Consider the following 18,438-nt stretch of genomic DNA (forward strand, 5'->3'; position numbering starts at 1 on the left):
TTTAACTGCTGCGTCGTTAAGTTATTAAGTGTCCAGGCGCGCGGCTTAATAACTTGTCCCCCCCCTCCCCTCCCTCCATAAAAGTGCAGCCTAAACCCAGCGATGCTCATTAAAGTGCTGGACTGAGAGAGGAGACCCCCTGCTGCTGCGCTGTGACTCGGACTGATGACATTTCACACATTTCTCCCTTCGGCGAGGAGAAGGTTTGTCACGACGAGCGAGCGAGCGATCGTTTCTCATCTGGCACCTGACATTTCGCAGATACTTTCAGTTAATCACGACTTGGCTGTAAATAAACTATTTTTGATCTCCCAATATCAAGCATGGGCGGCTTGGCACAGAGAGCGCAGCGGCGGCAAAGCCTGTGAATTTGGCAGAAAGTATTTGCAGATTGATTTGATCACGAGGAGCCTCGCTGCCGCAGCTGAAATGGCAGTTTGGTACTTAGCAATACGAGACACTTGACAGGGGGGGCGATACAGTCCAGGTTTCAGGGTCGGAGCCGCTCAGACCGGAGCCAAGACCGAACCGGAGATGTAAATGTGTCCCGTCTGGCGCTGGGAGCCTCCCTGGTTTACCACAGAGGGCCAGAGTTCAGAGCTCCTGGGGTCACGTCTCCATTTGAACAGCGGTTCTACAGTCCTGCACAAATCAGGTCAGGGAACGTCGCTCCAATCTCAGCGCATTTCATATTTCAAAGGGTTTCCGGGGACATGAAAGAAGAAGAGGAGGAGAAGGAGGAGGAGGAGGGAGGACATGAAAGGCGAACGCTTTCTTTCGTTCTGTCATTAACGTACATCTCACGCAGCAAACAAATGAGAGAATCAATTTGCAATGAAAGCGAGTCTCCGCTCTCATCACCGCCGCTCGAGGTCATGAGGGTAATTAATTTGTTCCGTCCCGGTCGCGGAGCGGCGCAGGCGGACGCTCCCCGGCTCCCTCAGCCATCGACTTAGTGCTGAGCTGCTGCGGATCAAACGTCTGTCTCCCCCCGCCGTCTGATGTCTCGTGTCCCCGGGCTTGTTGAGTAGCAGAGATCAAGAGGCGGCTGTTAGAGGCCCGCAGACACACACACACACACACACACACACACACACACACACACACACACACACACACACACACACACTTAAGATCGGGGCATCTCCACAGTTCAGTCGTCCAGGCCACAGTGACTGAGGAGCTGTCAGACGGCCGGAGCATCCAGGGCCGGAGCTGGGGGGGGTGACGGGGGGGCGGGGGCTCTTTCCCTGTGTGATGTCATCATTATCATGTAACATGACATGAAAGTTCAACATAAAGCCCAGATTATAGCGATATTGATTATGTTTGAGAGCAGAGAACAAATGAATCGATATGTGCCAGGTTTGATTTGATTAAAAAGGAAAAGCTGAAGAAAATGAGAAGAAGGATATTTTTTACGAATCAATAGAACATTTAAAAAATAAATAAGAATGAAAAATACATTAAAACATAAAGATATACATTTAAAACTAAATATGTTTATTTATATTTAAATGTATAATATGTAAAATATTTATAAATACAAATACAATTACTTTCTATCTCAGTTGAGAGTCACAGTGTCAAATACAGAAATAGACAGAAAATATATAGAAAAATAAACATTAAACCAAATTAAAGCACACTTATATAAACTAACAACCAGGCAGATATATATGTTTATTTAATTGGAGATACATAAATAACTTAGAGCAGTTTTGAAGTCTCTCTGTGCATCAGATCAGAAGCTTCATGATCCAAATGAAATTAATTTATTTTGGAATTATTGCAAAAATGAGAATGAAACACAGAGAACAAGAGGGAAGCTGTAACAAAGTGAGGCCTTGTTGAATTTCCGCGCTCCTCTCCTCTTCCTCTCCTCTTCTTTCCCCTCCTCCTCTTCCTCTCCTCTTCTTCACCTCTTCTCCCGTCGCGTGCAGTAATTTATTCACAGCTTCTCTCACAATTATTCCCTCAAAGGAGGAGCGTTTCCAAAAATATCCGGCAGCTCGAGAGGGGATGAAGTCGCTCTTGTTTTATTATTAAAAGCCAACATTTACTCATGACATTTGCATCCTAATAACGGCGAGAGATACGTCGCTGAAGTGAATCTGAGACTGTGAGAAACCCAAATCTCCATAATAAGATTTATGAAGAGGAAAAAAAAGCGTTGCCTTTTAATAGTTTAGCGAGCTGGTGTAGGCGAAGGAGCCCGGGCGGCTATTTGATGTGTTCACACGAGCATCAGTGTGTTCTGTCGAAGCCTTTCAGCGGCGCAGAGATAAGAGGTGCGCAGATAAGTGAGAAGCTGTGAAAGTGTAATCTGGGGCTCCTCTTCCTCGCTCTCTCCGGCAGCTCCGGCAGTGATAGACGCGACTGCACGCTCTTATTATTAATTTCCCTCTCATTTATTTGGCCGTGCTGATGGCGCGCAGTCAGAAGGAGACGGAGGCGCCATCAGTCAGTCTAATGTAGCACACAGCCTCAGTTTGACCAAAAGACAACGGCTAATTTCCTCTCCTTCATCACTCCTCGCCAAACGTTTATCTGAAGCTTCATCGGCCAGGAGAAGATCACAGCCCGTCAACAAGAAGCTCAGACAAATAAATACCTCGGCCTCTTCCCTCCGTCTTTCATAAGTGACAACAGAAACGTGCCTCATTATCGTCTGACAACTTTTTTTTTCCTCCCCCCTTCCCTCTCCAGACTTTGTTTGAGTCTAAGCGGGGATGAATTACGGTTTAGTCCTTGAGAAAAATCAATTGCGTGAGTCTCCCCCGGGGGAGCGAGAATGGTTTTGCGCGGCGTACAGTCAGCTCTTTATGTCAGAAATACATAATCCCTCCAGCTCCGTGTGTACCCGGGGAGCCGGGCCGGTGCTTTATTACATGCTAGGGACGCGTCTGACAACCGAGGGGCCACGCTTTCCTTTTGTTTTGTCTCAGCAGGTTTCAGCCTCCGGTCCCCCTCCTCCTTCTCCTCCCTCTGGCAGGCCCTCATCCTGATTATGCAACCTGTTTTTTGTTGCGTTGCTCTGCTCGGACAAATCGGTGTGTTTATGTGTTTGCGACCACGCGGAGACGAATACACAGAGAGGAGTCGTTGGCGTTCAAGTGTGCAATCAGATCCACTCCGATCTGGAAAACAGCTGCTTTAGGTTTAGATGGAGGATGCAACACCTCTCTACCGACATTGTCTAGTCATTGTCTAGTTATTCTGCACATCTTCTCAGCAATGACTAGACAATTACTGCCTGTGTGAGGCAAAAACACGCCGACTTGACTGCTGACCGCCGGTGCCGAATATCTAATGGCTTTTTTCTCACTCCTTCTCTCTCTCTCTCTCTCTCTTTCTCTCTCTCTCTCTCTCCCTCTCTTTCTCTCCCTCCCTCTCTTTCTCTCCCTCTCTTTCTCTCCCTCTCTTTCTCTCTCTCTCTCTCTTCCCCTCCTTCCTCTCCGTTTGACAGAAGTGGTGAAAAGTGCCGTGAAAAGGACAAAGGCCCGGATCCCACACACCTGTGATTGGATGTGAGCCGGTATTGACCCGAGACCATTAAAATGGAGTTGCTATGGAAACTTATACCGCTGCTGTCATTGGTGGAGTGCCTGGCAGGTAAGCCAACCCCCAACACACACGCTTGTTAAGTTTGTGTGTGTGTGTGTGTGTGTGTGTGTGTGTGTGAGAGGGGGCAATGAAGTTGATATTTATATTCTTTGTGTGACGTCACCCGGGAGGAGGACAAGAAGAGCGGAGAGCAGAGAGAGCCTGGGGCCTTTGTGAGAGTGTCACAAATAGAAGGAAGTGTTCGCGTCGTTGTCTTTGTCCCGGTTCATCCGCTCCCCGTCCCCCTCTCTCTCTCTCTCTCTCTCTCTCTCTCTCTCTCTCTCTCTCTCTCTCTCTCTCTCTCTCTCTCTCTCTCTCTCTCTCTCTCTCTCTCTCTCTCTCTCTCTCTCTCTCTCTCTCTCTCTCTCTCTCTCTCTCTCTCTCTCTCTCTCTCTCCCTCCCTCCCTCCCTCCCTCCCTCCCTCCCTCCCTCCCTCCCTCCTCCAGCCGGTGGATGTCGGCGTGAGAGACTAAGGAGGGCTCCATCACTTAAAGGCGGTGCTTATCTTCCCTGCCCGACGCGGCGCTCATTCCTTTTAAAGAGCACCTCAATTGTAAAGCCTAATTGAGATTGCGCCGGCAGAACAGGAATCTTGTCATTGATCGTGCTCCTTAATGAGAGACCTAATTTTCCTCCCGCGCAAAATGTGCAGGGTCAAAACGCTCCATCTCCCCCTCTCTCTCTCTCTCTCCCTCCCTCCCTCCCTCTCTCTCCCTCTTTAAAGAATGTCTGAATCCGGAGCAGAGGAGCAGAAGAATGAGGTCTTTGTTGTGGGAGTGCGAGGTATCTTGAGGAATGAATAATCTTTCATGTTGCCTTGCTCTGAATGAGCAGCGCCTCCTCACAGCTGGGACCTGAAATAATTAGTGTGCCAGTGTGTGTGTGTGTGTGCGTGTGTGTTTGTGTGTGACCGCGTGTGTGTGTTTGTTTGTACATTTTGTCTCCTTTTAAAATCATGACAGCACGTCGTCACCAGAATTTGCAGACATAGCAATTAGCACCTCTTATCGCTAAATCCAACACACATCAGCGGTTGTCTAATTAGGCTTTCCATAGGGAATTGTGACTCACAGTGGGATTAGGATCTTGAACACATATTGGATGGCGTATTATTCCCCACTTAGATGTTCTGTTAAATACACAGACGAGCGAGAGCGCCTGAGGTATCGCACGCCGCTCAGTCGCGCTGGGATCTCAGACAGGCGGCGTCAGGGAGGCGTTCCTGCGGGCCGTGGGCGCCGTGACATCAGGCTCGGCAAATTTAGTCGATATTACGCTCAGAAACGCCATTCGGAGCTTTCGGTTTGCCGCAAATGAGTCTTTAACAAAGGGACGGCGGTGTCTGTGAAGCGGCGCCCTGCACGCCTCTGGCCTCACTTCCAAGGCTCCTCACACTCGCGGGCGGAAACTCAGGAGTAACCGAGCATTAATATTCAAGGATGGAGTTCCATTACATATGCTCTGCTCACAAGACACGCGTGGAGCGGCGGCGTAACGACGGGCCTCCAAAGCCTTAGCACGCGTTTCCAGGAAAGACGCGATTAGCATTTTAGCATGCAGTCACACCGCAAGGGGGGGAGCGGAGAGAAGGCAGAGAGCGCCAGAGGGTCAGATAGCTGCTCGACGGGTTCGGTTATTCATCCGTATGTGGAGGTTTGGTGGAGGTTTTCTTCTTCCTCCTCCTCTTCCTGGCGGAGTATGGGCTGTGTGGGAGAGCAGAGGGACCACAGGGAAGGCTTTCCCTCTGCGAGTTCATCTGGAGTTAACAAGCTTTCTCCTCCTCCTCCCCGAGGGTCTGACAGGCCCGAGGCAGAGGCGTGTGTGTGTGTGTGTGTGTGTGTGTGTGTGTGTGGATAAGAAGGAGAGAGAGAATGTTTGACCCACATGGATACACACAGAGCTGTTTCCACTAGAACAGATCCTGTAAGCAGGTTTCTTACGGTGGCTCTCACAGCCCCGTTTTGTAAACTAACTGATACTGGGAAAAGCGACGGAGCGAGAAGACGCGACATCTGAGATCCGAGAGGCGCCGACACAATCCTCCGCCTGACCCCCCTGATGTAGCAAATCAGGACCTGGATACGCAGCTCTTTAACTTAACTGAACCGGCGGGACGGTGGACGGTGTTGTTGCCGAGCGCCGTGATACGATTACAGCGGTGATGAATAACAGACCCCAGACCGCTCACCGGCCAATCAGAAATCAGCATTGCATAAAAATCCTCAGATTCCATTTTCACAGAGGGGGCCGAGCACAGCAGCAGGCCCGCCACCATGGAAACACTTTGCCAGATTTGAATAATAATGGACAGAGGAGTTAACCTGGATAAATACTCAATCAAACAGACTTTCCCAAGCGAAGCCGCAGCTCTTTGGGAGGACGAGTTTCTGTTCCGCTTTTCACGCTCGTCTGCAGTCCCTCCGGTGAACCGCAGAGACAACAGAGATTCAAGTATCGACTCGCCTCATTGATTCATCAGGACTCGACCAAGGCCTTTCAGGGAATCCTTAAGTAAAGGGATTTCATCGCGTCTTTTTGAAGTTGCGTACGTGTGAAGACGCGGGAGGATCCCCAGCGACGCTTCCTGCACCGTCCAATCTCATGTGTTAACGTACACGGAGTAGCTTTAATTATAGATCTATATTAATGAACCTGCACCGCGTGTGATTTGTTTTAAATACATCACCGTCTGCTGAGCGGCGAGGTATTTTGGTGAGGATGTAATGTGACAGGCCGGAGCCCCGCTGCGAGCCGCGCCAGCTGCCATCTTTGAATTCCAGCGATAATGATTACACAAAGAGGGAGACGTCGCCGGGATTCATTTGTTTTACTGTCACAAAGAATTTGATTTCTGTCTGGGCGTCACGTTCATCGCTCAGGCGTAACCAGTGATCTAACGCAGGAAGAAGAGATGGAGGCTCGTCGTCATAAAACGTCGAATCGACTCCGATTCAGGCAATAAATCGAGAAGACGCTGTCATCAGGTGGCACGGCAGCGTAAATTGAGCTTGTATTTTGATTTACAGAGCAGCAATCTCGTTCCATTTCAGTCACATTATGTTGTTTAGATGACATTAATCTGAGGATAATGAGTGTGTTTCCCCTCAATCCACATGTGCATGGCTAATGTATGTACGAATGTATATGATATAAGCAACGGATGTTTTCTCAGCAAAAACATGCACGTACCTGAACACACACACACAAGTCTGTGTTGTGCAGGTAAACGCAATAAATATTACAATTTGGCTTTCTTTGACGATTTATTCCCAGTTTCTAGTGTTTTATTTCCATGGGAGATTTCCACAAAGGAAGATAGACGCATTGTGCACTCGCTGCAGTAAAACAACAACAACCCAAACAAATAAAAAACCACTAATAGCTAAATCAGGTATTCTGCACGTTCCTATATTTGGACATAGGCGCCGTGCCGGCATTAAAAGCATGATGAATGTCGTCATTAGCGTGGAGCATAGCAGCTGGTAAGTGACAAATAACCTGCTAACCAATCCTGAGGAGGGAAAGGGGGGGATATTACCTCAATTAGATGACGAATGGCGTTCTCACCACCGCTACGTTGTTGATTTCATGTAGACATTCAATAGAGAGAGCGCCTTGCAAGAAAAAGCCGTCCCCCACATACAGTATGGACCCGGCTCTAATCAATCCCGTGTATCCCCCAGTGAACGTGGCGCTGGAATCCCCTCGATGCACTGAGTAACGGAGCGTTATTGGGTTTCACGTGCGCCGCCTTTGATTAACTGTAGGACGTCGTGACACGGTTGGATGCGCATCTGCCACGTTCCACCCCCCCGGCAGACAGTGGTCGTCGAAGGCATAATTGATATACTTTATTAGAATCCGCTGTGGTGTGAAACTGAATGATAAGTCCTGAGCCTGAGTGCAGGTTTCTCACACCAGCTGCATTCATTTGATCTCAAGTCATTTAAGTAAAATGTGTTAATGGGTAAGATGATGGACAGGAAGCTCTGGCAAAGGCTCAGAACTTATCAATCAACCCCTTGTACCGTAGTTAAAAAAACAACCGCATTGGTCTGACATTTGCCGAACGTTTCCTCCATCAGTTTGGCTCGTTCGTCTTAAAAGCTGTTACGCAGTTTTACGGGCAATTTATTTAACGGTGGACTTTGTGTTTGTGAAGCCTCGTGAAATATTTCCCTGGCAAACATTCCAGCTGCTCAGACAGGCTGCGATCCAATTGCGCTGGGCTCAAACGCGACCCAAACCCCTTCCTGGTGCTGCAGCGTAACATTTGCCGCCCCTGAATGAGATACCTTAGAGGTGCTGCACCTTATCGGCGTGGACAGAGGGGAGAGATGCTTTAAAAGCAAGATTGGCTTTTTTTATTATTTTTATACGATGCATAAAACCCTGAGCTGAAACGAATGGATTTGGGACCTCACAAACGACCGATACCTCCCCCACAGTCGACTCCCCGCGTGCCTGTTTATTCATGCTGAGGTAAGCTGGAGGAATTCATCTGCTGTCAGCGAGTATTGAATTTGAGATTAGTTTTTATTTCAGCCTCCCAAAACAGCTCCCTCTGCCTTCCGCTCGTGTCGACGCCGAGTGTTTGCGTCGTCTGAGGAGCCCCGGAAAAAAGCCGCAGGTATCGCCGTCTGGCAGCAGGTGGCAGATAGCGGAGGAGGTGGCCCGGTTTTCTTCAAAACACCCTTTCATGATGACCTCCATCTCAGTCCTGTGGCATTGTGCAGTCAAATTCCAGTTAGGATTCTGTGAGTGCTCGTCTTTGATGCAGAGCTTTTTCATCAGGCGACTCTGAGCTCAGCGCCGGGGACCGCCCTCAGTCTGGATCCAAGGCGGCTTCTCCACTCTGTGCTCAGATCTTATTTCAGACGCTTAATGGGGGTAAGAGACTGAGTCACCCGGCTGTTCAGCGTTAATGCCAGATTCTGTGCTGCTCTGCCAGACGTAACGCCGCAAAAAAATGTGTTCGCCAGTCAACCAGTCCAGAAACCTAAGAAGAATCATTTGTTTCTTTTAACATCAAGGTGAGTCTGATCAAGGCAGCACACACTGCCCCCTGAATAGAATCCTGCCAAAATATGGAAAAAAGAAGCCATCAATATTAGCTCGCCGAAAGCCTGTGGAGTTCAGGCCGAGCACCGCCGGCGTAGTGTAGAGAGGACTTCTCTGTTTGATTAAAGAAAACCTGCCTGAAAGTCATTCCACCTGTCCCTGCCGCACACTTACACACGTGTCCCTGTTGAAGAGTTTCAGAGCGTTTGCATCAGTTTGAGCCGAGCCTGCGGACACAAACTCCACGACTCAATCCTATATTATAACACTTCTCCATTCTTATAACATCCACTCGCCTTGGTATTGCCAGAGATCGGGTCAGTCTGGCTCGGTTGAAAGTACAAAATCCAAGCAAAGATGTTTAGATTACTCTCCTATTAAATGTATATTGTGGTAGACTAAAGGCATGTGCCAGTACATTTAGCAGGTTTGCTTGTTTTTCCAGGATGTGTGATTGACGTTACACTGGAAAGCATAGACAGATGTTCCAGCAAAAAGACATCATGAGCAGAAGTGATAAGACACGCACACACACACACACTTAATAAGGAAACTCTAAAATAATCTGAGCAAAAGCCAGGGCCACATACTTTCCTCTTCTTCTTCTTTAAAAACACATTTATATGAAAAGCTCTTTTCAAAACAGTGGTAACAAAGTGCGTTGCAGAACGCCATATGAATAAAATAAAAGACACTTCAGACCACAAGGTGACATGCAATAAAAAGCACCTTAAAAGGAGAGCTTTTGGAGCTTTATCATAGAGGTTTAGACTGATGTAGCTGAGCTTTAATGAAAGAGTTTCTGCGTCTCACTTTGAAAATCGCGTTCGGTTTGTGTCTGTGTTAAAAACGTCAATATGTAACGAAGCAAGAGCATGTAAGAGAAACATAGTAGGCCCCAAAATTGATCCCTGAGGCACACCGCCAATGAACTGACAGTTAGCTGATGAAGTATTTTGGCAGGAAAGGTTCAGTTTGAAGTGTTGGACTTGATCCAAATGAGGGCACTAAGAGTTAAAATGATACATACAGATATGCATTCATTTGAAGTCGAGCCTGTTGCGTTTAAGAGCCCAGCTGTGACTCTGAGTATTGTGGAGGATGCACTTATCGCTATTCTTGCGTGGTACATTTTGTTGCAAGGGTACTTTGTGTACAACATAATTGCTGCACCTTAACAGTTTCTCCCTGCTGTCGAAAGTTTTTTCATTACCGGAGCCTTTCACTGTTATTCTCTGAAATGAACCACACAGCTTACAAAGTAAATCAACGGCAAACTGTGTAACAACAATGAGTAACTGCTACTGCTGGAAGAAGGTTAATATTTGGATAAGGATTTGTTCTGGGGGGGTTTGGGAGGGGGACATCAAAGTTTGACATTTCATAACATCAAACAACATCTCGTACAAGCGTCGGTGTGAAACCAAAGAAGCTTTTGAAAGCGATGGAATCCCAAACCAATAATGCCCTTTTCTTTGCACATTCTAATGAAGAAGAAAAGAATAAAACATTAATATTTAAACATGGAATCAGGCTGCTGTTTGTGCTGTGCTGCAAATAGTGAAAACAAAAACACTTTTTCGTTTAAAGTGGAAATTGCAGAAGGTTAACTCAGAAGAAGAAGAAGAATATTCAATGACTTTTACCTGACTGATTTACAACCTCATAGTTTTCTTTGACTTCTGAGTTTACAATTGCTGAGAGTCAAAGGGCTAATGATAACTCAAGGGCTGGTGTGTGTGTGTGTGTGTGTGTGTGTGTGTGTGTGTGTGTGTGTGTGTGTGTGTGTGTGTGTGTGTGTGTGTGTGTGTGTGGGGGAGGGGGGGTTCTGTTGCTGAATAGTCCAATTAAAACATCTCCGAAGCTCTGAATGTAAATGTTTTTGACTTGGAAACAGAAGTCATTTATCAATTTAATAAGGCGCCGTTTCCTGTCACAAAGAAGTGATTCATCTGGTGTTTACTGCAGGCTTAACATCCATGCTGAGTGTTGTGTACGAGTGTGAGCGCGCACTGTTGAATATTGACTGTGCGAGGAGTATCTGCTGGTAATCAATCATCTCTCAAAAGCCGCTCAGAGGGACTTGCTTCATTTAACAATGATTATAATGAGGTGGCCTTTCATTCAGTGCAACTTTTTCTGAGAGGTTTATCCTTGTGGCGAGGAACAAACACCGCGCAAGGTCCCTCGTCGAAGACCTCCGCCCTGTCGGAGAGTTATTTTACAGTCTGGAGGATAAACCTGCGCTCCCGAAGCTCCTGAGATGTGGAGAAGACGCTGCCCCTCTCATGTAAATTAGCCACCAAACCCTTGAAAATCTTCTCACTTCTGTCACTGCAATGATGCAAATGCTTCCCAGGAAGCCGCATGAATTTAAATTCTGATAAAGTAAAATCCTGTGAAGTGTTGATTCCCCCCACAGGTGACACACACATACACTCACTGCTTACCTTAACTGGTTAACTGGTAAAGAAACGTCACCATGGACACACTGCAGTCTTTGTTTGTCGTTCCCTTGTTTAGGTAAATTTGATTTCCCTACAAAGACACTGAAACAACAGTACATTCAAAAGTGTTTGTTCTGATTTGTTAACAATGCGGTACGTGGGGGTGGATTTATAAGTTCTGGGCTTGGTGTAGAGATGCGTTGCTCAGTGGTGTTGGATCTCCTTCTAACTGCACATCTATCCAACGACGCTGTACTAATATGAACCTAGTTTGTTGTCATAAAACAAAAATAAGAAGTAGAAAACTTTTTCAGCTGGAACTACTTCAGGGTAGAGAGGAAGGGTGGACATTAGCCAGCAGCGTTAGGAGGAGGATGATCAGATTGAATGATGATAGTTGGTTTGACACTTCTTGGTTGCCTTTTAGAGTTTGAATGCCCTTTAAGGGATTTAAAGAAAGCTCGCTCCCTTTTTAGGATTAATGCAGGACAGCGTTGTTTCAAGACCACAACTTTTGTAAATGATAGTATTTTCTTTGTCTGGGAAGGAAAGGGCATCATTTCTTGGGTACAAATGAGAGGGGACGGTGTCAAACGAGCTCATATTACTCTGGGTGTTTGTTTTGGTGTTTTATTTCAGTTATTGGACCACGTCCCCTGAGGCAGCGGTGATAACATTGAAGGGCTTTAGATGTGCGGTGTGGTACACTGTGCCTTTGACGAGGCTGTGCGTTCAGATGTTTGCGTTCAACTTTTATGAAGGTTACCATGTGATTATGCGGTACCCTGGGGATCTAACAAACTTTATATGAATAATATGAAAATGCACCGTGTTATTCTGCCACGGCTTTGTGGATTCTACCAGAGTGAGATCTGGTCCTGATTCATCCGGCTGTTACGAGTCTCTGTCTCTCTGTGTCTTACCGTCATTCTAACAAAAGCCTCGGAAAGCCTGCTGGTGCTTTTCAGGTGAGAGCTAAACCCTCGACGGAGCTAAACAGAGCTAATGCGTCTCTCTTACCCCCCTCCTGACAGGAAACGGCGTCCTGCTGAGGCCCGTGTTCACCAAACAACCCGGCAGCGTGGTGTTTCCGCTCCAGCTGGGAGAGAACCGCAGAGAGGTGGTGTTCAGCTGTGAAGCCCAGGGACACCCGCCGCCCTTCTACAGGTAACACCCACAGGCCAGGTTTTAATGCGCGCCGCTTGGTTTTTAGGTACACATAAGAACCTTGAGGTAATATCCCGGCGCTTTCAAGTGTAACGTTTATCCTCAGAACCCAGCCAGATAAGATTCATTGCCCTGGGACAACTGGGGGTTTGCAGAGCTCATGGCTCACTGCCTGCAGAGCTTAGCATCACTGTCAGTCATGGTTAATTTGAGAATGACGAATTAATTGGCCTCAATTGTTGATATATTGCGTATTTGCATCAGTGGGCGGTCATTGATCTGCTGTAAGAATCACTTTGAGAGCTTCCTGTCATCAGTATCCCTGACGTTTCAGGAGATCAAGTGATGCGCCAGAGCTCTGCTGCAACGCATGACAAGCCGTCTGGAAAGGCACCGGCGCAGTGAAACTCACACAGCAGAGTTATACAGCAAAATTAACCTTTCATACTTCTGTTTTAAGCCTGTGACAGTAAATGTGGCTTCTGTAGTCACGACTGTCAAAGCCCGCACGTGCGCTCCTGCGGGGCATCTGATTCAGTGCTTATCGCCACCAGATAACCCCAATCCCAGTCACATGACTTCAGAAACAACATTTGCCGTTGGTTGATGTCCTCGTTCCGCAGGCTGGTCATGCGTGTCGGCGTTGCCCCGGCGATTGTGTTACAAACAAATTGATACCCGGTTCCTCTGCAGCTAAAGTGATGACAAATGAAAACAAATGACAAACGATGATTTGGTTTAAAGTGCATCAAGCGCGTAAGCTATTAATTTATAATCCATCAAATGAGGCCACATAGCTGTTGTACTCCTGTCAGTATAATTAAATGCAAATTGCAAAGCCAAGCATTTAATGCGTAATAGGTTGAAACGATCCCTCATAACATCAGCATATGTGGCTGTTAATGTAGCTTGAAGATCCTTGGTGTTATGCCTAATGGGCACAAATTGAAATGAATGTACAAGATCTTATCACTTGGATTGGCTAGAATACTTATTAAGCAATCAGTTGCTCTTTCACTGTCTGGATTCCTTCAAACGGGAAGCAATTTGTGAGTTTACATCTGCAGGTTTTTTTTGTCGCTGTGAGTTCAAGTCTCTCAGAGTGCGCCTGGCTCTGGATCAGATCTCATTTAGTCTTAATTAGTTCTTTGATTACATCTAGTTTCCCCAACTGTGGCACTTAATACGCCACATTAAGGGGTGATTTTCAGATTGATCATAAGCTGTTCTGGTATCATATTTTTATCCTTCCTAATGGGCGATCTGACATTTAGACGGACATATCGATGCATTAAGTAAGTAAACATCATTTCGCTGTCAGAGCCCTGGTAGGTTTCTAAAGCAAAGGTCACCGGTGCCAGGATTGTAAATTGGCTTTGAGAATCTTCCAGGCCCTGCAGCAGGACGCCTGTGGACCCGATGTGGAGAGTGTCTTCACTGCTGCGGCTGCGGATGGATTCGCTTCTATTTCACGGGCACCGAGGACAAATTAATTTACCTAAGACGACCCAGCGCCTGGTGCGACACAGAGCCACCCCCTACACACACACACACACACACACACACACACCCCTCTGTTGTCACCGTGGCCTCTTGATTTGTCTTATCTGGAGCTCTTGGACCTGTTCCAGCTGCAGCAGCAAATCACTAAATCAATCTAATCAGCCAGTCTGCCGTTTGAGCACCGCTCTGCTGCGTGCGCTCCCCCATCACCCCACCACCCACACACCCACCCCCCCGGCTCATTTCCGCCTCGCTACTTCTTTGTCTAAAGTCCTTCTACAGACTGGGGAGGTAGAGTCAGAAATAGAAACCTCCAGCTTTTTCTCTTGAGTGCTGCGAAAATCCACTCAAGACAAACGACACTCACCCTAATTGTACCATATTTCTTCCATTAAAAGCAATTTCCCGAGTCTCCTCCTAAGAGTTTCTCTCGTTCACCTGTGTGTGTGTGTTTACTACGCGCCATCTGCACACTGAAACAATGTCATTGACTAATTGTAAGGAAGAAATTTAACTCAAAATGTTCAGAACAATTTCTTCAAAAGGAATTGCAGGAATTTAGCCATTTTAGATTGATACTTCAGTCACATTTGTTATCACCCAGCGTGTGCTCTTGGATCACACGCCAGGAGAGAAAAACCTCAAGTTCATCGCAAAGTCAAGGGTCACCGACGTCTTTTCGCCAATTTTGTGGGTTGCTGACACTCGCTGTTTCAACATCATCAAAAAGAAGACCCTCAAACAAAACCAGTGTTGTCCTGTGCCTCCTGTGTGGCCATCTTGTTTGAGCAGACCTCCAGTGTCCCTCATGGGTTTGCGGTTGATGGACAAACAGACCGAAAGCGGAAAGAAAGGAGTGTTGGAGAAACGGAGAAGCTTTGTTTGAAGTGGGCGAGAGCCTGAAAAGAAGGAGATGATTACCGCTGATTACTTCTCCCTTTGTATTCATTGCAGTTGTGCAGTGATGTTTGTTTTAATCTTGGCTTCATATTGAGTTACCACCCTAATAAATACACACATCCTCACATAATCCAGCTGAATAAATCCTTCCTTTGTCAAAGCTTCTCATCTCCACTCTGTGTTGAATCAGTGTCAGGAAGGCAACAAAGGGTTTTTCTGAGGCCCGGGCTATGTTGTGATGGATTATGCATTAACATACATAAGAGAAGGAGGATGTGACTGTAATCCACCACAACTAAACTCTCTTCTTTATTTGTCAACCTCAACCCCTGCAATTTAATAAATATATAGCTGAAGCAGGCCATAGCGCTCCGTCGTCCTGTAAAATTTGGCCTGGTTTGATGCGCCCACATGCTTTGTTGGCGGTGTTTACATTGCATTTTAGTGATGTAAGCATTTCATAATGACCTCTGACAGTATGGATTTTATAAAACAAAATATCAGTTAGTCTGTTGAACATAATTTGGGCCAGATGCCATGTAGACCAGGTCTGATTCTGGCATCAACATCACTCTGTCCTGCTCAATCTCTCAGAGTCGTTTAAATTGTAATTTCCAATCAGACGCTGGGTAAAGACAAAATCCAGGTCGCCTAAACCTGCTGCGTTCATAATGAGCTTTTGTTGTTGTTGTGTGTGTGTGTGTGTGTTTACGTTCCAACAGATGGAAGCTGAACGACTCCTTTGTCGTGCCCAGACTGGGGTCCCGTTATTCTCTGGTGGGGGGAAATCTACACATCAGCCACGTGAACAAAGAAGACGACGTGGGGATCTATCAGTGCCTGGCGTCCAACTCCTTTGGTACCATCGTCAGCAGGGAGGCCAGTCTGCACATCGCCTGTGAGTCCATGTTGTGTTCAAGCAACACCTCCTTAAACTGTACATCATGATTTCTTCCAGCAATCACATCCTGCCTTCAGACGGACTCAGCTCTCCGTCTCTGCTCAATTGGCTGCAACTGTTGTTTGTAAACAAATGCCAGCTTTAAATGAATTGAGCTTTAGCTGTCACTCAAACTTCAGTTTTGTTATGGTTTTCCGCCATTCCCTATTGAATTAATTCAAGGGAGGCAGTGGCTCAGTGGGTAGTGCTTCCGCTTGGGAACCGGAGGGTCGCCGGTTCAAGCCCCTGCTGAGGTGCCCCTGAGCAAGGCACCGAACCCTCAATTGCCAATGTAAGTCGCTTTGGATAAAAGCGTCTGCCAAATGATCGTAATGTAAATGTAATGTAATGTAATTCAAATTTCCTTCAGGCCCTTCATACTTTCAGGTACAGAAACCATTCAAACATTTTTCAGGCCTTGACACTTCAATCTCTCAGGCACTTCTTCAGCAGTCGGCAAAACCTTTCAGCAATTGCAATCACAAATGCATTCCTAGTTTTGGGTTTTATCTTTGATCACACTGCTGTCCTGTCCTTCGTTTGCCACCAGATGAACTAGATGAATACAACCATTTGAAATGAATGGAAATTCAGTTCTTCAGTGGCACATTACTCACAGATAAATTGTTTTTTATTAAGAAATTGTTTTTGTAACTGTGTTTTAATTAGAAATGTCATGTTCTGCTTTTGTGCGTCTGTTCAGCATTGCTGCTTGTAACTCGCACAGACTCGTACTTCTCCTTTTCTGTTGAGCTCTTGATGTTTGCAGTTCTTTCAGGGATGAGGCTGAGGTCAAGAACGATCTTACAACCGCTGCGTTAGAAATTGTGTAAATTTGTGTAAACATCTCCTGGTGTGGATTACTGAAACTTTAATGACCCAGTAGGATTCTCTGCAAGTCAGAAGTTCTCGAGCGGCGAGCAACTCTCACAGCAGTCAATAAGAAAACACAAATTAACAGCCAGTGTTGACGGCACGCCGAGTTTGTTTTTTTTAATAACAGATTAAAGCTGCCAGCGCTGGTCTGACAGTCTGGTCGCAGCCCTGTGATGAAGACTGTGCGAGTGTGTGCCGGGCCTTGACAGACTCCGTATAGTTGATGTTTTACCACCTTCATCCATCACATTTATAAGACTGGAGTGGAGGCGTCTCTCGTGGCAAGGTGAACTTGAGGCCTCCGCCCGTGATGGGCAGCCCGTATCAAACCACCGCCCTGATCTCAGTGAACAGATGGCGTGGCTAGATTGAATTCTGACGTCTGTTTCTCTGGCGTGGGGCGCAGAGATGATCCTTGGCCCGGGGAGCGACTGAGGTATTCATCTGGCCACACTTTGGTGCTTCTTTGCAACAAAGCAGCATTAAATCTTCAGCACGTAGCGCAAATCTCTGTCCCCAGTCGCCAGCTGGCACTTGATCATATTCACATTTCCTATCAATTTTCCACGGCCTGACTTGAATTGTATGTCACGGCGATTGGTCTCATCCGTCGCCGGGGTTCTGACCCGGGCCTCGACGCTTTTGTCAGCGGCTGAGGGCGAGCATCAGTGCCGATGTGTCATACGTCTTATTTATTGCTCTTGGTTTAACTTAATTAAGTGCGCTGTGTGATGGAGCGCGGCTCGGGTCAAGGGAATAATTCACGCAGTAGCAGCCGTGTTATGAGAGCCGCCGTCTTGTCATTTGTAACAGACTCTGACTCTGACTGGCTCAATACGCTCTGTCAGGCATCAAGGGGGCTCGCACACCGCTCTCACCGCCTTAATAACTCCGGGAGACAAAGACGAAGGCGAGAGACATCAATTAAGGGCAGAGCCGAGTCTCCAGTAATGCGCGGCGGGTCTTTTTATCACGACCGACAGGCTCAGAGCGAGGATTCAGTCCGTCACCGTGTTAATGTAAAACTGCCATTACAAATTGCCTTGGAAACATCATTTTACCTTATTTAATTGTGTCCACAGTGTAATGTATGCCGGAGTAACAGGAAATTTGTCCTTGTTAGACCTTCCTGATGAGGGTAAACAAAGAGCCGTGCCGCAGACTTGTGCCCGCTAACGACATCCCACAACATCAAAATTGAATTGCAGGGATGCGTGTGGCATACACACGAGTTAGACGGCCTACATTTTTAATCCAGCCTGAAAGATGCATGATACAAGCGTTTCTGTTACCATCTGGTGGAGGCTTAAACCTCTAAAAGTTAAACCGCTCCTGATCCTGTTGACAATGTAGACTTAAATGTTTAAATGGGTTCTGCCTGTGAGCGCTGCGAGGAATAATCTAGTTGGTTATGCAGTGTCAGATTGAGTTCGCTAATCTCTGGGGGATGTAGACGAACGGAGCGTTGAGACAGGAGTGCGGGAAGGCGGCGAACGGTACAACCTGCATGCTGCGCCGCCTTTACGGCCACAAGGGTGGCGCGGGGTTTAATGAAGGGTGAAATCACAGAGTTAATGAAAGCGACGCAGGATGCTGTTCCTTTGTGTCCCGAATCGCCACCGTCTCACCTATCAAACGCACTCTCGCTACTGCAGATCATTTGTATTTAAGCGCTTTGTCTGTGTAATTACTTTGCCAGCGTGCGATTTCTATCTGGTGATTTTTCTTTGACAAACAACTTCTCTGATTTCCACCTCTTCGCCTCAGGTGAATATCAAGCCCGTTTTCGAGCCGGAGACTTTAATTCAGGTTTCTTTTTTTGGGGAGGAGAAGCAGCCGAGCCTCTTTTCTGAATGCGGCTCTTCACAATGGCGTGGTAATTGTCAAGAGACGCCGGCCCCTCGCCAGAAGAATCAGCCGCCTCTGATGTTTATCGCT

The 18,438-nt window shown here is 46.9% G+C and overlaps 1 protein-coding gene across 1 annotated transcript in view; it reads left to right on the forward strand.

The window, feature by feature from the left end:
• Positions 1-3,515: 3,515 nt before the first annotated feature.
• Positions 3,516-18,438, forward strand: part of cntn3a.1 (contactin 3a, tandem duplicate 1) — a 56,065-nt gene continuing 41,142 nt past the window's right edge. The window contains exons 1-3 of the mRNA XM_076163403.1: positions 3,516-3,615; positions 12,149-12,281; positions 15,407-15,582. Of these exons, the coding sequence (XP_076019518.1) occupies positions 3,561-3,615; positions 12,149-12,281; positions 15,407-15,582 (364 nt within the window). The 5' untranslated portion in view covers positions 3,516-3,560. The remainder of the gene's footprint in view (positions 3,616-12,148; positions 12,282-15,406; positions 15,583-18,438) is intronic.

Source organism: Genypterus blacodes, unplaced genomic scaffold, assembly GCF_046128005.1.
Source record: "Genypterus blacodes isolate CSIRO-AG114 ecotype Tasmania unplaced genomic scaffold, CSIRO-AGI_Gbla_v1 ptg000131l_1, whole genome shotgun sequence".
Taxonomy (NCBI): domain Eukaryota; kingdom Metazoa; phylum Chordata; class Actinopteri; order Ophidiiformes; family Ophidiidae; genus Genypterus; species Genypterus blacodes.